At 45.6% G+C, this 25,918-nt stretch overlaps 2 protein-coding genes across 5 annotated transcripts in view; one reads left to right on the forward strand and one right to left on the reverse strand.

Moving 5' to 3' along the window:
• The window catches only part of MTOR (mechanistic target of rapamycin kinase), a 119,913-nt gene that overhangs the window by 35,141 nt on the left and 58,854 nt on the right, over positions 1–25,918 (forward strand). For all 4 annotated transcript variants that reach the window (XM_024749711.1, XM_024749710.1, XM_024749713.1 and 1 more), the window contains 8 exons: positions 3,245–3,412; positions 3,914–4,026; positions 4,344–4,506; positions 5,577–5,669; positions 6,348–6,494; positions 11,337–11,479; positions 14,109–14,271; positions 14,409–14,554. In XM_024749711.1, the coding sequence (XP_024605479.1) occupies positions 3,245–3,412; positions 3,914–4,026; positions 4,344–4,506; positions 5,577–5,669; positions 6,348–6,494; positions 11,337–11,479; positions 14,109–14,271; positions 14,409–14,554 (1,136 nt within the window). The remainder of the gene's footprint in view (positions 1–3,244; positions 3,413–3,913; positions 4,027–4,343; positions 4,507–5,576; positions 5,670–6,347; positions 6,495–11,336; positions 11,480–14,108; positions 14,272–14,408; positions 14,555–25,918) is intronic.
• ANGPTL7 (angiopoietin like 7) lies at positions 18,150–24,990 on the reverse strand. The gene is made up of 5 exons (XM_024749714.1): positions 24,095–24,990; positions 21,382–21,482; positions 20,546–20,740; positions 19,472–19,670; positions 18,150–19,247 (listed from the first exon to the last, which is right to left on the reverse strand). The coding sequence occupies exons 1-5, from the start codon at positions 24,462–24,464 to the stop codon at positions 19,078–19,080; spliced, it is 1,035 nt and encodes a 344-aa protein (XP_024605482.1). The 5' UTR covers positions 24,465–24,990; the 3' UTR covers positions 18,150–19,077.

Here is a 25,918-nt window from a genome sequence, read left to right on the forward strand (position 1 = left end):
GGACTTCTCACTGCGGTGGCTTCTCGTTGCGGAGCACAGGCTCTAGGCGCGACGGCTTCAGTAGTTGTGGCATGCGGGCTGTAGAGCGCAGGCTCAGTAGTTGTGGCACACGGGGTTAGTTGCTCCATGGCATGTGGGATCTTCCTGGCCCAGGGCTCGAACCCGTGTCCCCTGCATTGGCAGGCAGATTCTTAACCACTGCACCAGCAGAGAAGTCTCTGCAACAGTTTGAGAAGAGGCTCTCGTCCCAATTTTTTTTTTAAACATATTTATTGGAGTATAATTGCTTTACAATGGTGTGTTAGTTTCTGCTTCATAACAAAGTGAATCAGTCACACACACATATATATGTTCCCATATCCCTTCCCCCTCGCGTCTCCCTCCCTCCCACCCTCCCTATCCCACCCCTCTAGGTGGTCACAAAGCACCTAGTTGATCTCCCTGTGCCATGCGGCTGCTTCCCACTAGCTCTCTATTTTACGTTTGGTAGTGTATATATGTCCATGCCACTCTCTCACTTTGTCACAGCCTACCCTTCCCCCTCCGCACATCCTCAAGTCCATTCTCTAGTAGGTCTGTGTCTCCATTCCCGTCTTACCCCTAGGTTCTTCATGACCTTTTTTTTTTTTCTTAGATTCTATGTATATGTGTTAGCATATGGTATTTGTTTTTCTCTTTCTGACTTAGTTCACTCTGTATAACAGACTCTAGGTCCATCTACCTCACTACAAGTAACTCAATTTCGTTTCTTTTTATGGCTGAGTAATATTCCATTGTATATATGTGCCACATCTTCTTTATCCATTCATCTGTTGATGGACCCTTAGGTTGTTTCCATCTCCTGGCTATTGTAAATAGAGCTGCAATGAACATTTTGGTACATGACTCTCTTTGAATTATGGTTTTCTCTGGGTATATGCCCAGTAGTGGGATTGCTGGGTCATATGGTAGTTCTAGTTGTAGTTTTTTAAGGAACCTCCGTACTGTTCTTCATAGTGGCTGAATCAATTTACATTCCCACCAGCAGTGCAAGAGTGTTCCCTTTTCTCCACACCCTCTCCAGCATTTATTGTTTCTAGAGTTTTTGATGATGGCCATTCTGATCGGTGTGAGATGATATCTCATTGTAGTTTTGATTTGCATTTCTCTAATGATTAATGATGTTGAGCATTCTTTCATGAGTTTGTTGGCAATCTGTATATCTTCTTTGGAGAAATGTCTATTTAAGTCTAGGTGCAAAGGACTCCCCATTGATGGCAGTATCATTTTTCTGTATTGGGAGTGGGAGGGTGCTTCCTACTGTTCTCTATAATTTCAGTGTCTCTGCTTAGGGAGATTGCTTTGCAGAGATGGCTGTGTCCTCAAAGAACTGGAAGACAATTATTCCATTGATTTTTGTTCTTCTACACCAGACCTTTGTAGTTAGCTTGGAAGAAGCAGCAGGACTAAAATGAAAGTGGCTGCCTTCAAAAATGGAACTTCCCCGAAAATGAGTCTCAGAACTGAAAATCTCCTGTATGTATAAATAAGTAAAAGCTGCTCTGTTCCCTGCCTCCTGCCACAGGGGCCTCTGTACAGGAAGAGTTAGGTAGGATGCTAAAGAGCCTGCGGGTGGTGTTAAGGGAGTTGGGGGTGGGGCGGGGAGGGAGGAAGCAGTGCACTCCGGGGTTGAAGCTGAAGTAATCTGTGACTTATTCCCCAAAAATGACTTACGACAAAGCATGTAGGGGTTTGAGGCTGGGGGCCTTACACCTGCAAAATACAGCTTTCATTTCCTCCAAGACAGAGAAGGTGCCAACAGGGCTCTTCTTTGGCTCTCGCTCCTGGGCATTTCAGTGAGCTCCACCCAGGAGGGCTCGGGGCTTTGTGAACAGTGATCCAGCCGGCATCCCTGGGGAGGCTGCCTGGTTTATTTGACGTAGAGAAAGCCCTTTGTGAGGAGCCCCGATGACCCTGCAGTGGAAAGGTAGGCGGGCTTTCTCTAAAGAAGGCAGAGTGTGGTCCCAGTGAATGAACATCACACAAACCATGGAGGCCATAAAATTTGTGGTGTTTCTTTGTCGAAGCTTTTTATCTAGAGAAAATAGCTTTTTCAAAGAGAATACCTCTCCAAGCAGAGAGAAAGAAAGTTTTACCAGCACCTTTTAGTATAGATTTTTTTGGAAATGTTTTTACTTTGTAAACTACTATGAGTTAAGAACAATTTTTTCTAAATAAAAATACCTTAGGCTTCTTTTAAAGCCTTCCATCTGAGGAGTTATCTTTTTTTTTTTTTTTTCACTGACTTCTACTCTGAATTAAATGGGGGCCCAAGAGTACTAATAAGCATATGTTGCCGTCATTAAGTCTCCTACTCCGGAGGTTTTAAAGAAGGCATTTGAAATGACAGCTTTTCCTGGAGTGAGAGACTTGGACCAATTTGCGTAGCAGTACCGAGACAGGATCTGGAGCCAGTTGGCCAAGTTTTTATTTTAGTAATTTATGTGGGATATAATTAGATGAATGTAGAAAAATGCTCCTCTTGTGGCACTCTCCAGGCCTGAAAATGGTTTGGGACAGATGTCAGATGCTGTCGAGCAAAGTCTAAATCCAAAAGGGCAGGAAATCTTGTTAACACTGAAGTCACCCTCTGGCAGAGCCCAGGTGCTACCCAAAGTGGGACCACCCCTAGACGGCTGGAGAGCTCCTAGAGTGATGCAGTCCTGGTCGTTTGTTCATTCTGCCAGATGGGTTTGGGTGGCTGGAATATGCCAGGCGCTCTGCTAGATTCAGGGAGACAGAGGTGGACCGAGGGTTTCTTGCCCTTAACCAGCCTACAGTTGAGTAGAGGGAAGGCGGCAAAGAAAATTAAGTATTACCGGTGCTAGAAGAGAGCAGAGCAGAGGGACCCACAGTGGTTAATGGAAGGAGATAGGAACGCTTCTTAGGCGAAGTGAGGCTTGAGCCACGTCTGGAAAGACAGATGGGCTTAGCTGAGCAAGAGGTGGGATTCGAAGCCGAGAGCAGCGTGAGCAAAGCGCGGAGGAGCCACGTAGCCTGGTGCTTTGGGGAAACGCAGTTTAGTTGCTCACTGTGACTGATGTAGGATACAGGGAGGCCTTGGGAGAGGAGGATAAGGAAGGAGTCCCACGGCACAGACCATGCTCGCTGCATTTGTGCTTCGTTTTGGCTGTCTCAGTTCCATGGTTCATATTTCAGCAGAAGGGCCCCCGACTTTGCTCCTCTGTCTCTTCCCTCTTTATAGGAATTCTGGGTCATGAACACCTCCATCCAGAGCACGATCATTCTTCTCATTGAGCAGATTGTGGTAGCTCTTGGGGGTGAATTTAAGCTCTACCTGCCCCAGCTGATCCCACACATGCTACGAGTCTTCATGCATGACAACAGCCCAGGCCGCATCGTCTCCATCAAGGTGAGTAACCCGGGACATCCTCTGGAGAGATTTCCAGAGTCCATCAGAGTCCCTGGATGATCATCTAAGAGACCCTGTTCTGAGTGACAGGGGGACGCTCGGTCCGTAAGACTGACTCTAAAGAATGCTGTAGTACCTGATGCATGCAGTGTACAGTTTACAGAATGTTTCTCATCCTCTCTTGATTATCCTTATGTTTTGTCTCTTTTAATGGATTATTCTTGGTAAATATTTTATTTAGCATACCAGTTTTCTCTATTATCCAGCAACTGATTCCTTACCAGTTGAAATAAGTTCAGAGAAAGCAAAGTAACATATAAGTGAAATAAAATGACGGGGAAAAGTGCTAACAAGAGAATGTAATTCAGAGCCATTTAATAAAGGCTTTTCAGAGTCCCCAAAGAATTTTGAATTATCCATACCACTGCCGCCCTTCAGGTACTTAGATACTTGATACCTGACTGTATTTGTTCATCGCCGTGCCTTTACTCCTTTTTGCAGTTGCTTGCTGCAATCCAGCTGTTTGGCGCCAACCTGGATGACTATCTGCATTTGTTATTGCCCCCTATCGTGAAGTTGTTTGATGCCCCTGAAGTTCCATTGCCATCTCGAAAGTGAGCACCTACCCTTTAGGACTAACAGTTATCAAGCTTTTAATGTTTTGTTGAAAATGCCCTTTTCTTAAGTCCCCAGGCCATCTCTCTATTTTTTTGTTATTTCAACTCTCATTAGTTTAGTCCAGATATGTACCAGGTTTATGGAAATCTTCACTGTCCCCATCCCACAGGAATGTGTGTTAGATCTCTGTACCCAAAATAATGTCAGAAGCCATTCCTTCCCGTTGGGTGCTGATTGTAAAGGTAGCCCTCAGCCACTTCTCTTATTCTTGGGCCGTGTGTTAGCAATTACTGTATGTCAGCGATTGTTGTAGGGCAGCGTTAGAGACAGTGGACCGCCTGACGGAGTCCCTGGATTTCACTGACTATGCCTCTCGGATCATTCACCCGATTGTGCGAACGCTGGACCAGAGCCCAGAACTCCGTCCCACAGCCATGGACACGTTGTCCTCACTCGTGTTTCAGCTGGGGAAGAAGGTGAGGCAGGAGTCCTCGACTCCTCCGCTTGTTAATCTGTAGGCCTCAATCACTGACAAAGAGCTAGGAACTGTGCCTTTTTTTCCTTCTTTATTCAGCAAGTATTTATTGAGCCACCTATGTGGGCTGAGTGCTGTTCTGGGGATAACGCCGTAAACAGAATGATGTCCATGTTCTCACAGAGCTTACATTCCAATGAAGCAAAGTTATGAGACATAATTTATCTCATAAGAGGGATGGGAGGGAGTAGGGAGAGATGCTGTTTCTTTAGAGGCAGACCTCTCTGATAAGGTAACATTTCAGCAGAGACCTAAATAAAGGAAAGGCCCAATGCCAGGGAGCTGGCTGCAGGCAGAAGGATTAGCAAAGGCAAAGGTGCGAGATGGCAGTGTGCTTGAAGGGTGGGGGCAGCAGGAGAGCAGTGACTTCAGGGGAGGGAGCCGGAGGAAAGTACTTGGAAAAGGGCATAGAGAGAACCTTGTAGAGGCTGTGCTGGCAGTAGGCACGGAAGCTAGGTATTGTGGCCAGTGGTCCTCAGAATGTGACCCCCAGACAAGCAGCATTAGCATCTACTTAGCTGGGTGCTCCTTAGAACTGCAGATTTTCACGCCTCACCCCAGACCTACCAAGCCAGCAGTTCTGACTGTGGAGCCCAGCAATCTCTGGTTTCATATGCCTTCCAGGTGGTTCTGATGCCCACTAAAATTTGCACATCACTGTCGTAGGCCATTATAGCTGGCTTTCACTCTGAGCAAGACTAGAATTCTTTGGAGATTTTGAGCCCAGGAGTACTGTGATCTGCCCTAGCATTGTTAAATGATTATTCTCAGTGCTGTGTGCAAGAATAGACTGGGCCAAGAGGGGAAGCAGAGAGACCATTAAAATCAGAGGCTGTTGCAGTGACGCAGATGGAAGGTGAGGGGGATGAGGTAGCACAAGGGGTCAAAAGTACCACAGAGCTAGTCCCAAACCCAGAAGTAGTAGCTGTAATGTGGTAGGGGTAATATTCTTTTTTCTATTTCCCACTCTCCGAAGTAATGGTTTCTGACCTGCTTCCTCTCTTGTTATAGTACCAAATTTTCATTCCAATGGTAAATAAAGTTCTGGTGCGACACCGAATCAACCATCAGCGCTATGATGTCCTCATCTGCAGGATTGTCAAGGTGAGCTGCGCTTTGTTTCTGTTTGCAAGTCCCGCATTGTCCTTCTCAACTGGTATTCTTGTAATCTTAGCAATGGGGGTATATCTAGCTTTTTAGCTCTGAACTAGAGATTGGCAAACTTTTTCTGTCAAGATAGTAAATTTTTTCAGCTTTGTAGGCTGTGTGGTCTCTGATGAAACTACTCAGCTCTGCCCCTGCAGCCTGTAAGCAGCCATATGCATATGTAAACGAATGAGCCTGATTGCATCCCAGTAAAACTTCATTTATGGACATGTGTAATAATTTTCACATGTTGCAGAATAGCAATCTTCTTTCAATTTTTTTTTCAATCATTAAAAAATGCAAAAACCATCCTTGGCTCTCAGGTCCCACAAAAACAGGCAGCAGCTTCTTGCCGGCCCAGCTCTTCGTCACGTCTGTGACTCACGGTTGTCTCACACTTGCCAGTTGCATGCTCAAACTACTAAGTCAGTGCTTGTCAGTGGCTAGGAGTGACCAACACAGACTGGCCTCAGTGCGGAATACGGCCCACCTATGATTCATTCTGTCCACATGTGGAATCTTAACCTAAATCCTGGCTCTTCCAGAAGGTGTGGCCCTCCCAAGGTTTAAGGATGTTTTCTAAACTGGGAGCAGCTTGTGGAGTTGCAGAGTGGTTCTCTAAATCTCTGGTTGCAGGGATACACCCTTGCTGATGAAGAAGAGGACCCTTTGATTTACCAGCATCGAATGCTGCGGAGTGGCCAAGGGGATGCCTTGGCTAGCGGACCAGTGGAAACAGGACCCATGAAGAAACTGCATGTCAGCACCATCAACCTCCAAAAGGCAGGTCCATCATTTCCTGGGGGGGCTTGGAAAGGAGAGCCCCTGCTCTTCTCTCTTGTTCAAAACTTTCAGCTCTTGCTGTCTTCTGTTTAAAACAACCAAAAACCAAGCATCTTTCTGAAAATCTAGATACCACGAACTTAGGTCATTTTATTTTTTCTCCAAGTATCTGAATTATACAATTTCTTAATAGAAGGAAAATAAAGAACAAGGTGTCCTTTTGTGTTCCCTTGGAGCTTTGACAGTGGAGTGCATTGTTGCAAATAGCATTCTCATTTTTTACATGACCAGAACACAACCAGTGAGCCTCCTAGTTAGCACTGAGCCTGATGCAGGCTCTTTAAAGCAGTGCTTCTCAAACTTCTCAGACTCACTGGGCTTACCACATGCTGGGGAGCTTGTTGTTAAAATACTCGTTCTGATTCAGGCCCAAGCTCAGGCCTTGATAGTCTCCATTTCTGACAAGCTCCCAAGTAATGCCGATGCCAGTGGTCCACAGACCACACTTTGAGTAGCAAGGTTTTAGATCTCTGCAGATCAGTACTGGATTCTCTATGCTGACCAAAGCCTGGGATATAACCAGCTTCTCATCATGTATGCCACCAGCTATGCACTTAAAAACAGGCAGTTTCAAATCATCTCTAATGGATGGATCTAAACAGAGTAATCATATACTTCACTGACTTTTAAATAAATATACCAGGTTGCTTATTTTCCACATTTTGCATTAGTCTTTAGTACTTCTAGGGACTGTAAGCAGCTCCCAGTTTGAATTTCAATGTGGCAGTTTTCTTTATTAGCAGCTGATGCAACACAGCTGCATTTCATGTGTAGCAGCAGGTAGAGGTAAAGAACTGGGCCGGGCTGGGTCCTAGTTGGCTTGGTGTCTTCTTTTGGCCAAGCCCATAACGATTTGCACACAGACCTGTGTGCGTGTTCTCACCCACAGCTTTGAAACACTGGCCTGTACTCCTGACATCAGTCTTTACCCACACAGACAGCTGCAAAGTGACCACTACTGAGAAACGTTTGATGATTTAAGATGAAAGTGGTAAAATACCCCTGGGTCATGAGCGATGCTGCTGTACCTCTGTGTGTTTTGTAACTGCTAGTCCAAGACTTCAGGAGGAGAAAGGTCATCAACACCTGGCATTCCCAAGCAGTTGTTGAGGCCACCATGCTGACACCTCACATTTGAGGGAGGGGCCAGACAAGGAGGCCAGGTGCACGTTTCCACCCAGATGTTTTCAGCCTGCCTAGGTTCAGAATGTCCTTCCAACCAGGCAGCTGTCCACTCAGCTTTAGGGCCTTGTTCTCTCTATTTTAGGAAGTTCCCCAGTGGTCTAGTTTGCTTCCAGAAAGTTTTGCTTTCTACCCAGGACTTGGAAAAATAAGCATAACCTTTGCCAAACAGAAAAAAGAATCTCCGCCTGTCTCACCTGAGAGAACAGATCAAGTTAAAAAACCCTAAGCGGGCTCCCCTGGTGGTGCAGTGGTTGGGAGTCCGCCTGCCGATGCAGGGGACACGGGTTCGTGCCCCGGTCCGGGAAGATCCCACACGCTGCGGAGCGGCTGGGCCCGTGAGCCATGGCCGCTGAGCCTGTGCGTCCGGAGCCTGTGCGCCGCAGCGGGAGAGGCCACAGCAGTGAGAGGCCTGCGTACCGCAAAAAATAAAAAAAACCCTAAACAAAGCTCTCCACAGCTGACTCTCAGATCCACGTCATCGAAAAGTAAATTGTGCTTCTACGTATTCATGTGATGATAATTAAGGATTGGTATATTTGTCAGTTTTAACCAGCTTTCAGAATAGTAATTTGCCACCTCAGTCACCTTTCTGTTGGCTGTGCTAATAGAGGATTTACATAGTACAGGAAACATACAGACCATTTATGTGTACCTCTAGGATGCCTTCCAAGATGCTCAGCAGCTTTCCTGTCTCGTGGTAGTCTCTTCGGGCTCACCTTCTAACTGAGCAAGCTGGCGTTGCATCCGCATGCACCAGTGTAACCAGATGAGGTGGTCAGCGGTGGGTGGCTGAGGAGAGGAAACTGGCCGGACTTTCAGCAGTTACTGTAGCACCCAGAGAACTGAGAGTCCATGATGTCTTAAATTACAGAGCAGTGGGGAAAGGCCCAGGTGAGGGACACATCCTGTTTGATAGATTGTGCAGTTCCTTAAGCTGGAATGTTTTGAAGAGCCTTTTGCTACCATTTATCAAATGGTACCGATGCTAATGATAGCACTAACCACCACCAGCATTTGTTGAGCGCTTCCCGTGTGTCAGGCACTGTTGTGAGCACTTTACATGTATTGACTCATTTAATCTTCACAGTAACCCTATAAGTTTGATGCTGTCATCAGTATCCCTCTTTTATGGATGTGGACATTGAGGCACTGAAAGGTTAAGTAATTTGCTCAATGTCAACCAGTAGATGGTGGAGCCAGGATCTGACCCAGGTATGACTCCAGAGACCAGTCTCTTAACCGCTGTGCTGCAGTGCCTTCGCCTTACCCAAGCTCAACCTCGTATCATTAGAGGGCAAAAGATATCAGTAATGCTTCCTTGTATGTGTCTGACTTCTAAATGCCTTGTAATACGGTGCTGGGATCCAGAGACTCGCTGTATAGGAAGGAAGCCAGAAATCTGTGGATCGAAAAGGACTTGATGTTCCCATTTCGTTCAACAGAACAAGGTCTAAAAGTCTTTGGTATCTTCTTCTAGTTCAGGGGTTCTCATTGTATGGTGAGTGAGAGTCCTTCACATCAATTTTTAATTTGTCTCTCGTAGTATCTCTACTTCAGTTTTTGACAAAAAATATTAGTTTATGTAATGTTACTCCTTGGTAACTCATCAAAAGCTATAGCAAATCTCCATTTATCCCAGGAGGTGATGGATTGAGTCATTGATGGTCAGGTGGTGTAGCACATGGGTGTCTCTTTCACTCCCTGGACTACTTTACTTGAGAACTTCTGCTTTAACTTATCTGATTTCCCTATTTAGGGAGGATTGACATGTCTGTTCTGCCAGAAAAATCTTTTAAGAATATATTTTAAAAGTTAGGGATTTAGTAGTTAGGGCTAAGCCAATTCAACGAGATGTCATTTTGATGATACGAGCCACCATGTTTTGCTCACCTATTCCAGCTAGGCCCTTTAGCTGCATTATCGCTAAATGAGGAAGATTAAGACTCAGACAGCAGTGTACAAGTAATTTGCCCAGAGTCCCTACAGCAGATGAGTGGCAGGGCCAGGGTTCCAACCAGGTGTTTCTAACTTCAGAGTAGCAGGCACTCAGCGTAAAGCACTAACTTGTGCTGAGCACTGTGCTAAATCTGCTACACATATTAACTTAGTTAATCTTTTTTTTAAATCTTGGCCATGCTATGTGGCATGCGGGATCTTAGTTCCCTGACCAGGGATTGAACCCGTGCCCCATGCAGTGGGAGCATGGAGTCTTAACCACTGGACTGCCAGGGAAGTCTCTTAGTTAATTAATCCTTAGAACACCCTCTGGGGGCTTCCCTGGTGGTGCAGTGGTTAAGAATCCTCCTGCCAATGCAAGGGATGCAGGTTCGAGCCCTGGTCCCGGAAGATCCCACATGCCACGGAGCAACTAAGCCCATGCGCCACAACTACTGAGCCTGCGCTCTAGAGCCCGCGAGCCACAACTACTGAAGCCCACATGCCTAGAGCCCGTGCTCCGCAACAAGAGAAGCTACCGCGATGAGAAGCCCGCGCACCACAGCAAAGAGTAGCCCCCGCTCACTGCAACTAGAGAAAGCCTGCGTGCAGCAACAAAGACCCAACTCAGCCATAAATGAATTAATTAATTTAAAAAAGAACACCCTCTGATATGGGGACTATTATCCACACTTTACAGATGAAGAAACTGAAGCACAGGGAAGTTAAGTAACTTGCCCAAAATCAGACACCCAATACGTTACATACCTGGGATTTGAACTCCAGCCACTGAGCTCCACAGAGTGTGGCTGCTGACCACTCGCCTTTACTGCCCAGCTCCAGGGCCTGAATCTTTCCATCCACTGCCCTAAGCTGCCCCTGCTAGTACCTCATGGTGCCTGGAGAGCTCAGGGTTTTGAGGAAGGTTGGAGGGGATAAACTACAAAGTAAAAATTCAGGGCTTCCCTGGTGACACAGTGGTTGAGAGTCCGCCTGCCGATGCAGGGAACACGGGTTCGCGCCCCGATCCTGGAGGATCCCACGTGCCGCGGAGCGGCTGGGCCCGTGAGCCATGGCCGCTGAGCCTGCGCGTCTGGAGCCTGTGCTCCGCAGCGGGAAGAGGCCACAACAGTGAGAGGCCCGCGTAACGCAAAAAAAAAAAAAAATTCAATCTGTTCAACTCCTTTTGTCTCATTCCACCCTACTGCCGTGTACTCTGGGCTCTGCTCACCTGATGGTCACACTATTGAGGATGGTGTCAACCTGAGCATTTCCCCTCTCCCTGTGTGACTCTGCTGTGAGATGAGCCAGTGTCCCACTGCAGGGTGTCCCGGGCCGCTCACACACTGCTGGAGGCCATTCGGCTTTGTTGGATGCATTCTGAGTGTGACGGTCCCCATCCACTTTGGGGCTGTAGAGGTCTCTGCTTTGCAGATAGAGTCCAGCGCAAATGAGGTGTAAAACAGGCTTTCTTTATGAGAGTTTGCTGCTTTTGTTTTATGGCTTTAAATATTACTCTTTTGTATTTGTGCTCGGGGAATTTTATCACGAGAGGTATAATTTTATAAATCAAAGAAGTGGAATAATCATTAGATAGTCAAGGGCTCTTTACAATTGGCCCTTACAGTTGATGGTTTTCCTTTGTTGCCTGTGGCATGATAGGCCTGGGGAGCTGCCAGAAGGGTCTCCAAAGATGACTGGTTGGAATGGCTGAGGCGGCTGAGCCTGGAGCTGCTGAAGGACTCCTCCTCACCCTCCCTGCGCTCCTGCTGGGCCCTGGCACAGGCCTACAACCCGATGGCCAGGTATGGTGTGTCAGGGCTCCCTTCCTCCCAGCTTCAGATTGGGATCAAGAGGGTCAGCACGTAGAAAATGTTGTATAAGAATTAGTTTTTATTAGCAGTAATAGTAAAAAGGTTTTTTAATTTTGTTAACCTCTGGGGGAAAAGATAACAAAGCAAATTAAAGAAGCTCTTATTATAGGAAAAACATCCATTTTAACGTTGCTAGTGTACCTTTCCTTAGTAGATCTAGGTCCAAGACTTTAATTACAAAGTCATTTATAACTCTGAAAACAACTATATGATAGCTTAATATAACCTGTTTTCCAGTAATAGTGATACTCCAGTTATTTATTGCTGCATTACAAATACCCCAGGACTTAGTGGTCTAAAACAACAGCAGTCTAAAAAAATTACTTATTTTACTCACAAATCTGCAATTTGGGCAGGACTGTGGGAGCAGCTTGTCTCTGCCCCACACAGTGTCAGGGGTATTTGTCCAGGGGCTAGAAGGTCTGCTTCCAAGATGGCTCATCCATATGTCTGGTAAGTTGGGGCTGACTGTTGGCTGGAAGTTCAGCGCTGGCCAGGGGCCTTGGTTGCTTTCCACATGGATTGCCCTATGGATTGCTCAGGCTTCCTCACAGGAAACTGGCTGGGTTCAAGAGTGAGTGTCCCCAAGGGAACGAGGCAGAAGTGCTTGGTGTTTGTATGACCTAGTCTTGGAGGCCACATGGTGTTACTTCTGTCCCACTGCGTTGTTGAAGGCAGTCACACAGGCCTACTGGGGCTCAAGGGGAGGAGACGTGGATGCCACCTTTTTATAGGGGAGTGGAAGGCTCCTAGAAGGGCGCATGGAACAGGAGCTAGTGCTGCAGCCGTCTTCGGAAAGTAGAATTTGCCATAAAAAATACTATAAACCTTTAACAGGGAATCTTAAAAAGTCATTGAAAATTTGGTTTATAAAAAGTTTTAATGCATGTAAAAGATTCATAGTATGATGTAAGTGAATAAAACGGAATACAAAATGGTATAAATGTGTGATTTCAGCTATTAAAAATATATGTACATAGGAAGAAGATGAGAAAGTACTACAATAATGATTATCTGTAAGTAGGAGGATTTAAGGAGCAGTTCTTTTTTATTCTTTTCTTTATTTTCTAAATTTTTCTACAATGGACAGTTCTTATTTATAATGAGGCATTAAATGGTGATTTAATTAACAATCCTTTTCATTAGCAAGAGGCAAAAAATGAGGTATTCCATTCCACTTTCATCAGCACAGTTGGTTTGCTATTTGGAGTGTATTTAGCAAGAATAGCGATGGTCCCTGAGGCTGTTGCTTGGATGCCATGATTTAGTTCATCTGATTTCTTTCAAATATTTTATAATGCTTAAAAATCATTCCTAGGACTTCTCTGTTTCCATAGTGTGCAGATTTCACACGCTCGGCTACTGTAGCGTACCTCTCATCTGCTCCAAGTCCCTTTTGGGCACACTGTCATCCAAAAGAGGCTTGTGATAAATATACACATATGTGTCTGTCCCCTTAGTGCCAAGTATGTTCATTTGGGAGCCAGCGTGGCCTTGGACCTAGATCAGAAAGCTTACTTCTAAATTTACACAGGGTTTCTTTTGATCTTCATGTTATCCTTTGAATTTCAAATTTTGTTTTCTTCCATCAGATTCCAAAATTATATATACATCGATCTGACTTAACCTTTTAAAATATGTAATGAAAAGTAGATGTATAAGCATCAGATCCCTTACCCCATACATTGTCTAGGCATATCCTGTGGTTTCCAACTCCCCTCTCCACACATTCAAAAAAAAGAGAGGGTAGGATTAAAATTCAGATGTCAGGGGTAGCAAATATATTCACCAAAGTGGTGCTGTAGTGATTTTAAATAGTTATAGTGATCCTAGAAATGATACCTCTGCTTCCAGGTCTTCCCAAGGCCCCGGCTGTTAGAGGTTTGGCTAAGAGAATCTTTTAAGACTTATGGATTTGGATTCTATTTTCTAATACTGCTAGTTTCTTAAGTTCTGTTGTCATTTTGTTTATGACCATCCTACTGAAGGTTCTGCTTCTACTTTGAAAAGCAATAGCAGATGCTGCCCTTGCCACTTCTGATCTTAGGACTTTGGACATTGCCTGAGAAGAAGCATCCCAAGAATCATCTGAAGATTATTGTTTTCTGAATCTGTTATGTCAACTGCTATGTTAGAAGTCCCCTTCTGTTCATCCCCTCCAATGAAGAGAAGTGAGGCAACTGCTGTGGAGACAAGTTACTTTTCTCCACTCTTCTTTCTCCCCACACACCCCGCCCCCACCCCCAGTGCCCTGTACCTGCACTGTAAAACACGGCAGTCACTAGCCACGTGTGCTTGTTTTAACTTAATTAAAATTAACTAGAACTTAAAATTCACTTCCTTAGTCACACGTATCAAAGTTCAGGTGTTCATTGACCAATGGCTACCGTATTGGACAGGTAAGATATAGACCATTTCCAGCAAGTTCTTTTGGACAGCCCTGGCCTGTATAACCATAATCAGTGATGCCGAGAGTAGATTGGTAGGTGTGACTCAGTGGCACCAGGCAGAGGCAGGAGAGGCATTTCCAACTTTTGTCTTCACTCCTGTCTGCCTTCAGGGATCTCTTTAATGCTGCGTTTGTGTCCTGCTGGTCTGAGCTGAATGAAGACCAGCAGGATGAGCTCATCAGAAGCATCGAGTTGGCCCTCACCTCCCAGGACATCGCTGAGGTCACACAAACCCTCTTAAACTTGGCTGAATTCATGGAACACAGCGACAAGGTGAGACTTTGCCCAGTTGTCCAGATGGAGCCTGACAGGGAACCACCTGGTGAGAGGGGAGAAGCACCCGCACAGCCCACTCTTGCTTGTGCCCCGTCTGCCATTTTCCTATGCTGTGGGGTTCTGCTCTTCTCCAGGGCCCCCTGCCATTGAGAGATGACAATGGCATTGTTCTGCTGGGTGAGAGGGCTGCCAAGTGCCGAGCATACGCCAAAGCGCTACACTACAAAGAACTGGAGTTCCAGAAGGGTCCCACCCCTGCCATCCTAGAGTCTCTCATCAGGTAGGCCATAAACCCTTTTTAATTGCTGCCTTCATCTAAAATGACGTCTCTTCTCCCACTACCTGGTGATAGTTCACTGGAGGCACTTGGAGACCTCTGCTCTATGAAATCTGCCATCAGGCCTGGCCAGCACGTTTAAATGAGATGTGGTTGCAGATGGCTCTCCCCAGTATTCTAGCCAGAATTGTCATTTCTGTTGACCCTTAGCACCTGGGCTTCTGTTGTTTTTCCAACCTGTGCTTACTTGTCCCAATGAAATTAGCCTAGAAGCAGTTCTGTGGATGGAGCAGCCTAGGAAGGATAGATTTTACGTCTGGGTTAGATCGCGCTCTCTGGCTTGGGACTAGGAGCTGGATTCTGTGCCTCAGAGACCACCCAAGGGCAGGGTGGGTTTTTATTGGCTAAATATGTTGGTGCCTGAGTCTTCCTCCTTGGAGTTCTATGAATGTAAAAGACAGAGTCTGAAATTCAGTGGTCTTTTCCCTCATTTGCTTATGTTCTCTCATAAGATGGTTTTGAGTCTTCTGGGTATGGAAAAAAATAGGTTGTTTAATAAATTTTTTGCTGTTATGAAATTACAGTCAGCCTTAAATGTTAGCTCCACAGCTCCTAGAGAACTGTTCACTTCCCCTAATGATCATCAGAGAATATTAGCTTCAGGATCTAATTATCTGTAAATGCTAACATGGTTGATTATTTCACTACAGATAGTCTAGGAAAAATCACCCAGCTAATAAGTACCTCCACTGTGGCTGAAACAGCCTGCTGTGTGTGTTCCTTCCTTCATTTGAAAGGATAATCAAATAACCAAGTTCTCTGCTAGCTCTGCTTTTGAGTAGATGCTGAAAAGTGTTCCTTTCAACACTTTAAAAAGTGACCAGAGGGCTTCCCTGGTGGCGCAGCGGTTGGGAGTCCGCCTGCCGATGCAGGGGACACGGGTTCGTGCCCCGGTCCGGGAGGATCCCACGTGCCGTGGAGCGGCTGGGCCCATGAGCTGTGGCCGCTGAGCCTGCGCGTCCAGAGCCTGTGCTCCGCAACGGGAGAGGCCACAACAGTGAGAGGCCCGCGTACCGCAAAAAAAAAATTTTAAAAAGTGACCAGAAAGATAGAAATAGGGCTTCCCTGGTGGCGCAGTGGTTGAGAGTCCGCCTGCCGATGCAGGGGACACGGGTTCGTGCCCCGGTCCGGGAGGATCCCACGTGCCGCGGAGCAGCTGGGCCTGTGAGCCATGGCTGCTGGGCCTGCGCGTCCGGAGCCTGTGCTCCACGGCAGGAGAGGCCACAGCGGTGAGAGGCCCGCGTACCGGAAAAAAAAAAAAAAGGGATAGAAATAGAATCATGTTTTTGCCCAAATAAATTGGACTTTAAATGTTGATTTCTAAAATACCACATATGGTGACATTTTTTTTGACATTAACCTTGTCACTAAAAGTTTATACTTCAGTTATTCAATTGTGTATCTATAAAAGTATGAGTAAATTTCAGCAACTATAGGTTTTGATTAGTGTAATATAGATGTTTTGTCCCCCCCAACTTTATTGAGGAGTAATTGACAAATATAATTGTATATATTTAAAACGTACAGCATGATGATTTGATATGCATTATGGAATGATTACTGAGATCTAGGTAATTAACATCCATCACCTCACATGGTTAACTCTTTTGTGTGTGTGTGGTGAGAATGCTTAAAGATCTACTCTCAGCAAATTTCAAATATACAAAACTATATTATTAGCTGTAGTTGCTATGCTGTGCGTTAGATACTCAACTTACTCATCTTACAACTGAAAGTTTGTACCCTTTCACCTACATCTCCCTGCTTCCCCATTCTCCCATCCCCTGACAACCACCATTCTATTCTGTTTTTATGAAATCAGCTTTTTAAAAAATGATTCCACATATAAGTGATACTATACAGTATTTGTCTTTCTCTCTTACTTTACTTAGCATAATGCCCTCTAGATTCATCCATGTTGTCACAAATGATAGAATTTCCTTCTTTATGGCTGAATAATATTCCATTATGTGTATATTATATGTGTGTGTATGTACATATATATGTATACATGCATAATATATATATATATATACACAAACTATATTTCACATTTTCTTTATCCATTCATCTTTTGAAGGACATTTTAGGTTATTTCCATATCTTGGCTATTGTGAATAATACTGCAATAACCATGGGAGTACAGATATCTCTTTGAGATAGTGATTTTGTTTCCTTTGAATGTATATCCAGAAATGGAATTGCTGGCTCACGTGGTACTTCTGTTTTCAATGTCTCGAGGAACCGCCAGACTGGTGTCGTGGTGTAGTGACTGCACCACTTTACATTCCCACCAACAGTGCACAAGGGCTCCCTTTTCCCCACTTCCTCGCCAGCCCTTATTATGTCTTGTCTTTTTAATGATCGTCGTCCTACCAGGCGTGAGGTGATATCCCGCTGAGGCTGTGCTTTGCATCTCCCTGATGACTAGTGGTGTTGGGCACCCGGTCATGTACCCATTGGCCATTTAGATGTCTTCTTCGGAAAAATGGACTGTTTAGGTCCTTGGCCCATTTTTAAACGGGATTATTTGCTTTTTTGCTATTCAGTTGTGTAAGTTCTTTACATATTTTAGATAGTAACCCTGGGTTATGGTTTACAGATATTTTTCTCTCATTCTGTAGATTGTCTTTTCAATTTATTGACTGTTTTCCTTTGCTGTGCAGAAGCTTTTTAGTTTGAGGTAGTCCCACTTAATTTATTTTAGCTTTTGTTGCCTAGAGCCTCAATTTTCTTCAGTTGTGGGGTGTATAGCTGATAAGAGAAAATTATAAGCTACTTGTGCCCTAGGCATCTTGTGCTCTTCCTTCTCTTCATCTCCTAACCCCCAGTCTTTTTCTCCTCTCTCCAAGCAGTACTGTGCTGGCCCATGAGCATCTCAGATCCCCTGCCTGCCTTAGGAAGTTTCTGTCTGACTGCCTGTCCCATGGGAAGCCCTACTCCAGTGTACTTCTTCTCTACTCACTTTACTTCTCTGAAAATCCTGAGGGTCTTGTTTTTAAGGTTAAGTAGGTTCCCAACAATCAAAGGACTATAGGTACAGTAGAAAATAGTGAGTTCGAGAATTATGCTTACCTTACACTGACTAGTTCAAGTGAATGGTTCTTTTTTACAAGGAAAAATTGCTTCTTGAAGGTCAAAATTATTTGACATCTGTTATGACTAAAGATGTTGCTTTTCCCTCTGCGTATATGTAAGTTTGCTCAAGTAGAAAGTAGGAGTGTTGGTTTGCAAAGTGTTTTGAAGCCAGGCGGTGGCACTGGCCTCTGTGGTGGTTGGGTGGAGGTCAGACAGAGTCTGACCTCTTCCAGTGGATGCTGCTGCGCTTTTTGTCCCTTGCTTTTTCGTCTTTGGCTTCCTGCTCCTCCCTTGGTTTCCCTGAAGACTGCAACACACTCAGAGTCTCTTTCTCACGGCTCGCTCTCTGATTTTTCACTTAAAACTTTCCACCATGCTCTCGGTGGTAATAGTAATAATTTTAAAAGGAACGAGGTTTAAAAGAGTTTATTGTAGAAGGAAGAAAAAACTTTGAATGTTTAAAACAAACTACAATATTGTATTTCTACAAAGCAAAATGCTTACATACAGCGTGAATTATTTCTTAACTATAGTGCCATTTAACTTCCTGTTTCAGCCATTTTTTATAGATGAGATAAAAGAGGAAGCTCTTTGAGCCCTTTTCTTACAAAGTAAATAAAAATAGACACATCTGTATTGACTGTGAAGATTTTAAGGCAGTTTTTTGCGAGCATCCACAGGGACTTATCTTCCCCTCCCACTGGAGCTCCTGCCACCACTGGACCCACTTCCTGCCTCTCAGTGCTGGGCCCTGATCGAGGCCGAGCAGGGGAGGTGCTCAGAGGCCAGTTGCAAGGCCCAGAGCCCTGGAGTTTCTTCCAGTCAATTCCAGCCTGGGTCTGTTCACCTCCAGCAGAAAAATTTTTGTCTTTAAAAAAAAAATTGTGTAGACTGAAGATAATTTCATTGGATTTAAAAGCAGAAACTCCTCTCCTCTACCACCCTCTTCACTCCTTTCTCTAACACCCAAGAGAATCAAAATAATCTGGTCCTTTTCAGCAAAGGGATTTATTTTCTGCCCTCACGTAACCTAGGCCTTAAGGAAAATGCTTAAAGTGAACTCACAATTATTTTTCTTCCACAGAAAAATCATGTGGAAAAGAAGCTGCTGCTATGTCAGGGATCACAGGCAGACAGCCCACTCAGGCCAGCCCCCTGAGAAGTCTGTGTCTGGACCCACTGTGTTTAATTAAATACTTCCTCCCATTTACTGTAACATCCTCAGTACAAAGATTTTTTGGTTCTCCTAAGAGACTTACTGTCTCACTGAAGATGATAGGCCATTTTCTGTCCCTGCCCTTTTTATACTCCCTTCGTCTCCTCCTCTGCCTTTTCCCAGCCTCCGTTTGTCTCCACTTCTCCAGCCCTGCTCCAGAGCAGGCTTCTTTTTACGGCTGGAAGTCTTCCGGGCGGATTTTCATCTCCACTCGTTTGAGGGAGTAGCTAGACCCATGCCAGCCGTACCAGGTGATGCCGTCCAGGTGCTTGCTGTGCTCCCCGAGGCGGTAGTAAACACCATTGAGGTTGGAGTCTGTGCAGCAGTTGTACCAGTATCCACCTGGGACAGGAAACAGGTCAGTGCTAGTATGTCCTTGGAAATAGCTGATAGACTAGGCAGCAGGGATTTGTGATGCTTTTTATACTGTACCTAAGCCATTAGGGTCAGTGTCAAACAGGAGTACCAAAGCCAGAATACCAACTGCAGTTATAAATTCACTCTTTCTCCTCCAGTGGGACTATGGCCTTGTACCTGAACTCGCACCTCCCAACCCCAACTCTCACCTTTCCGGAGCTGGGCACACTTGTCTAAGCAGTTGTCATTGTCCTTGTCCTTGGTGCTGAAGGCTGTGTTGTTGTGATAGACAAGGGCATCGTTGCCCACGTTGCCGCTGTAGTTCCCCAGGAAGAGGCGGTAGCTGTTCAGTTCATTGCCCAAAACAAAGTGGCTGTACTCAGCGTAGCGCATGTTGCCCTCCCAGTCCTGTCGGGGGGCAGAGCCTTAGAAAACTGCAGCAGGGCCTCCTTTCATACCATCCTGCACCTCTTTCCCTCTCCCCAGCTGCAGCCACACACCTTTTTACTACTTTATTACTTGTCTACCTCTAGTTTAACACACTAACACACTTATATACAGTGTGAATTTAACACACTTATATACAGCGTGAGTTATTTCTTAACCATAGTGCCATTTACCTTCTTGTTTCAGCCATTTTTTATAGATGAGATAGAAGAGGAAGCTCTTTGAGCCCTTTTCTTACAAAGTAAATAAAAATAGACATATCTATATTGGCTTTTAATATTTTAAGGCAGTTTTTTGCAAGCATCCACAGGGACTTATCTTCCCCTCCTCCAGGGAATCAGAAAACAAGGGTCCTAGATCAGACTTCTCTCCTGGGTCACCATATGGCCCTGGTTAGTCTCTCATTCTCTTCCCCTTTACATCCCTGTCTGTAAGGTGTACACGTGTGTGTGTTTTGCTGTATCCCACTCTGAGATGTCATAAGAGTAACCTGAGAACATAGTGACGCTTCAGGGCCTTTGATGAGGGTTACCAACCGATACCAGTAAGGTTTGCATGTAGAGGATCTCATGCTCCAGGCCAGGGCAGGGACCACAGTGTTTCAGCCCAGCTGACAGTTGGATTCCTCTGCTCTGGCCTGAGTCTGGCCTCTCCCTTGTACCTGCAGCCTTGTTTTTGTGAAAAATAGGAAAAAAAAAGCCCTATTCTTCCTCAACTGTACTGCAACCTGCAGGAAAACCATCACAACAAGTACACCGGCCGATGGCGAACAGGAGTAGGAATGACGCCCAGGAGTTGCACACAGTTGGGCGTGGCGGCCCTGGTCTCATGCTCACCTCCATCTCCACGCGTAGCCGGGTTGGCCGCCTGGAGAGCCGGTGGATGTGGTCGTTCCCCAGCCAGAAGTCCCCACTGATGCTGCCAAACCCCTGCTTGTACTGCTTCCAGTCCCGGTAGAAGGAGACAAGGCCACTCTTTCTTCTCTGAATGGTGGTCCAGCCACCACCTGAAGTCTCCATGTCACAGAACACCTGGAGCAGAGGGGATGCCCTCCCTGGTCAGGACGTGCCGAGGCAGGCAGCGCGAGCCTGAGCGTGGCTTCCCACCTTTCTCCCACCCCGTAGAGCCAGGGGACGTGTGCCCTTCCACAGCCATACTGGCTCACTAGGCAACGATTCTGCCCCAGGGTTGGCAAGCTGGGCAGGCTGGTGGTTTGCTGAGATGAAAATTGAGGATAAGAGCAAGTGCACGGAGAGTCTGAAAGGAAAAAGTCCAGGTCCTTCTGACACACTCCCTATATGTTCTCTTTTCTCCCCAAAGAGTCACTGCCGTAGGATGTGGCAAGGGATCGCAGCTAGTTAGGTGGTGGTTATAGCATTATCTAACTATGTTAAAAGGTTTAGTGTTTGGTTGCTAATGATTTGAAGGAGCAAAACAGATGCTTGGATTTTTTCCCCCCATAAATTTGAGTGTTTAGATCGCTCTCTGGCGTTGATGTGTTTGCTTCTCTTTTTTTTTTTTTTTTTTTTTTTTTTTTTTTAACTGCGCCACCAGGGAAGCCCTGCTTCTCTGTCTTGAGTTTCCCTCTCTTTAGACTGTGACTAGCCCTATTGTCCCCAGCCTTTGAGCGGGTGGAGGATAGATGGTAGTACATGGGCTGTGATGACCTCACCTCCAGCTCAGGGCTGCCCAGGAAGTCATCGGGAGGAAGCTTATACACTCCAGAGATGCGGTAGTTCTTCTGGTAGAGAGACGAGCAGTCGTAGATGGCATCTACAAAAGGAGAAAACCACAGGGTGAGCATCCACACTCAGGGGCTTTGTGGCTAGCCGGCATCCCTGCTGCATCTAAATTGAAAGTTTAGGAAGGGAGACTTCATTTCTACCACAAAATTCACAGGAGTGTTCATTGCTGGGCAGTGTCTGGACTTGGGAGAGGTGGGCATCAGGAGGCCAGGAACGGGTGTGTTTTGGCCTCACTGGTGGTAGGGCTGAGGGCTAGGGAAACCCTTCACCTGGATAGCACAACGGTACAAACAGGTGGCTTCAGGTTTGTGCTGAAATGATCCTCCTGTAGTTCTAGGGCATGAATTCTGGAAACGTTACAATGTGTAAGGGCCACTAACAGATCCTCCTGTTTAATAGATTCAGCTTCTGGGACAGCCAGCCTCTATTCCTAAATAAGTCATGAAGTTCTCATGGGGTCTGGTTTTATTGTTTCTCGGTTTGTTTTTCTTGTTTTTCAGAGGTAATGGCTACTGCCTACTAGGTCCCTTATTAGCAGAGATTTATAATTTTATCTTTCCCTCCTTAATCCAACACTGCTAGACAAATGAAAATGCAAACACCCTAAGGAACCCTTGGAGGCCTTCCCCTGACACCATTATTAAAACAAGGAAATGAGAGATTTGGGCAGGCGGGCTTTCACTCTGGGGTTGATTTTAATGTTTCCTCAGCTGCCCTGGGGGCTAGTGCTTTATGAAAGATTTTGTCTCCTTGTTGTTCTAAGCATCAAAGAGCATTGTGGAAGGGACAGCCTTTCCAGTTAGGATTCAGACAGCAGGAACTCTCGCCTGTCTAGGAGATGCCTCCTGCCCCCTGTGTCTTGGGATTCTTTTCTTGGTGACCGCTGCACTGGGCCTTCAAGAAGAGGACACAGTTGGCAGTTTCCCGCCGTGGGAATTGTTCAAGGCAGAGCACTTTGGGGAGGGGAAACGGGAGACCCTTGTCTTCCCTATCAGAGGTTATCACTTCCTCTTACTGATGAAAGCATCAACTTACTGCTTTCTCCAAGGGGCTGGCTACTTACAGAGTATAAAGGTGACCCCACACCTGGTAGCAGAGAAGAAAAGTAAGGAATGATGTCCTGGGCAGGAAGAGTAAGAGGCCCGGCAAGAGAGCTGCATTTGACTCCCAAGAAACTCCTTGCCGGGAGATGAGAAAATCCCGTTTGGAGGAGCAGGACGGGGCATTGGTCAGATTCCTCTGTCTCGCCTGGTCTCCTGTGTGTCTGGTTTCATCACACAGACCAAATCAGGACTCACTTGTCTGGAAAATGGCCTGAGAAGACCTTTCTAGTCCTAAACTGAGAGTCAGGAAGTACATGCTTAGAAAGTGATTTACACACACAAAAATTTTTTTATTGCAGTATAATTGCTTTACAGTGTTGTGTTAGTTTCTGCTCTACAATGAAGTGAACCCCTCCCTCGTGGACCTCTCTCCCCACATCCCCTATCCCACCCATCTAGGTCATCACAGAGCACCGAGCTGTGCTCTACAGCAGGTTCCCACTAGCTATCCATTTTACACGTGGTAGTATATTTATGTCAAACCTAATCTCCCAGTTCATCCCACACAAAATTTTTAAGCTTAATTTCATGTTAAAACTTTTTCTTCATTTGAGTTGAGGATAACCAGTAAGACTTACTCTGCTCTTTATTCTTGGCTTGGTTTATAATATGACCAAAAAGATTTTCTTTTAAGTTCTTATATCAGCAAGAAATGACATATCTATAGACTGTGCTCCTTGTAACTAATAATTTCCTGATGATTTCAGCAAACCAAATTTCTATCTGAACAATAAATTCACCTTGGCCTGTCTAAGCCAAGCTAAGTAGAAACTGAAAATTGTTTTGGAAAAGAAAACAGTAAACGTATCTTATTTTCGGCCTACTAAAAATGTAAATTTCAGCATTGCATTTTCCTGTATAACTGGGGAGAATTTTATTTGCAATTGTGGGAAAAAATAGAAATACCAGAATTGCGGAACCTTGAGGAGTCAGTACTTTTTGAACATGAAGGAATCCTTCAGATGACTCTGGGCAGTGTCTGTGCACTTAATTCTGAGCCAGTGAGAATTAGGTTGGCAGACAGGACACCGAAGTCCATTAATGCCCATTCCACTAAATCCCAGGGACCCGAGAGGACTGTTTTAGGCAAAACTTTGCTTCTAAAGACGTTATGATTTTGGTGTTCATTCCTGCTTCCTTGGGACTGAGGGTACAGCCGGTCAGCTCTGGGTAAGGAAGTGGATTAATCAGGAAAACTTGAACCCAGTTTCTAAGACTTGCTTTGTGACTTTGAGCAAACCGCATGATCTCTCTGTGTTCCAAGATGGTAATTCATACCTTCAATATGCCAAAACATTGCAGGGATAAAAAAAAGCTGGGTAAACGTACAGAACCTTAGAAATCAAAAGAAATACTTCGTAAGCCTTTGCTAAAGAGAAAATAGAGCTGGTGGCACGTACCCAAGAAAGTAAGTTCCATGAGAACCCCCAGGGATCGTTCTGACGACCACGTCACCTAGAAGCAATGCTCCAGACGGGAGGCGCTCGACTTTGTGAGGGGGAAGGTGGTGAGTAGCGCGAGGACACGTCCTCCTTACCTGCCAAGGTCTGGGTGACAGTCTGCGCTGCCTGCAGCTGCATGATGCCCATCTGATTGTTCATCTCGGAGTACTTGCTCTCGGCCTCTGTGAGCCGCGACTCCATGCGCTTGGAATTGCTCTCCAGCTCCATCACCTGCATGACCACGCTGACCCAGTCCCTTTCCTGCTTCCTGCTCAGGTCACTCAGCAGGCTGCTTAGGTTGGCAATTTGGGCCTTGATCTCCTTCGCCTCCTCACAGCAGCCGGCCACGGTGAGCTCTGCAGGTGTCTTGCGCTTAGGGGGCTTCTGTGGCCACACTGGGTGGCTGACAAAGGCCACAGTGAAAATGCAGAGCCAGGCCACGGCCGAGAGAGTCTCTTTCAGCATCTTTCGTGGGCCTGGTTGAGGAAGGCTCTTCCTCTGGGGGAATCTGGCTGTGTCCGGCTGAGGCGTGCAGAGCTGCGGCAAATTAGAACCTAGCCTTTTCGCTCTTGGTGGACTTAGCACTTTGTTGTTCCTCTCCCCTTGCTCTTTCTTAGCCTTTCTCAAAACTTGAGTTTCTGAACGCGCAGCTTAATTGGGTATCCTATAGCCTTCCTTCCCAAGACTGAATGCTCGACAAACTCAGCATCTTAAATATTGTTTTCTGCCTGCACCTCCACCCCTACCATGGCCGTGCATAGCGCTTTAGCCCCTCCCAGCTCATCTGGGAGGGTCAGGTGCCTGTTGGGTGAAGTCAGCGTAAACTTAGGCCAGAGGAGGGGAGGAGAGAGACAGGGGCAGTCTTTCTTTCCTTGCCTGCACAGTCTCTGGGCTAAGACAAGAGGACTGAATTTGTGTGTTTCCAGTTTTGCCTATTAGATTGTACCCCTGCCAGCCACTGGCTCTGCTCTATAAGCAAGCAGGGCAGGGTCAGAAGAATTTCCAGATTCCATTCTAAAGGTTATATAACCGTGGGGTGAGCATAAGGTAGGCAAAGAGAGTTGGGCATAAGACTCTCCACTCACAGGGAGGCCTGTCACTGCAATCCACGCTGTTTATACGAGGCTCTAGTCTATTTTGGCATCCTTCTGAATGTGCTTTTAACAAGGCTCATTATTCCTTTCTCTGGTCGTCATTCAGTGTTTTACAAAACCCTCTTTTGGCCTGGATCTAACGCTATCTCACATTTGAAAATTTCCAACTTAGAAAAGCTTTAGAAATAGCAGGATAGAGGAAATCTCTTAAGAAGCAAAAAAGGGCTTTGTAGCTTGTACCCACAGGCTTTACCCAGTTCTTTCTTTTTACATACTTTCTCCTTCAATAAAGAATGGGCCAGTGTTCGCCTCTCACAGTTGACATTTGGCATGGAAGTGGCAGCGATGGCAGCAGGGGTGAAAACGCAGAACTTGGTCCCGGAATGGGCACCTGCACGCCCACCAGTGTTCATGCAGAACAGACGACAGGCACAGCCACGGCCCATGGTTCTAAACCTGGAAAGTATGTTAAAACGTAGAGAAAAACATCCCCATTGCCTAATAATCCATGCCTGGAGGCTCATTTCCCTTTTCCTATGAAATATGGTTTGCAGATTTATTCTCTGTATATGATATATATATATTCTCTATATATATCCCTGACAATAGGGATATTGTAATTTTTCATGTACTGTATTTAAAGGAGATTCCTCTTTTGAAAACAAGTGGGGAAAAAAACTGGCTTTTCAGCAAATCTTAAATCCTTAAAATGAGCTTTTCACTAAGAAGGTAAACAACGTTCCCTCTGTCCGTACACGGTCACTGTCTTCGGAACATACTCTTGCTGTTTCCGGGTGCAGTGCTTATACCGTTGCTATTCCATAT

Source organism: Neophocaena asiaeorientalis, unplaced genomic scaffold, assembly GCF_003031525.2.
Source record: "Neophocaena asiaeorientalis asiaeorientalis breed wild unplaced genomic scaffold, Neophocaena_asiaeorientalis_V1.1 scaffold275, whole genome shotgun sequence".
Classification (NCBI taxonomy): domain Eukaryota; kingdom Metazoa; phylum Chordata; class Mammalia; order Artiodactyla; family Phocoenidae; genus Neophocaena; species Neophocaena asiaeorientalis.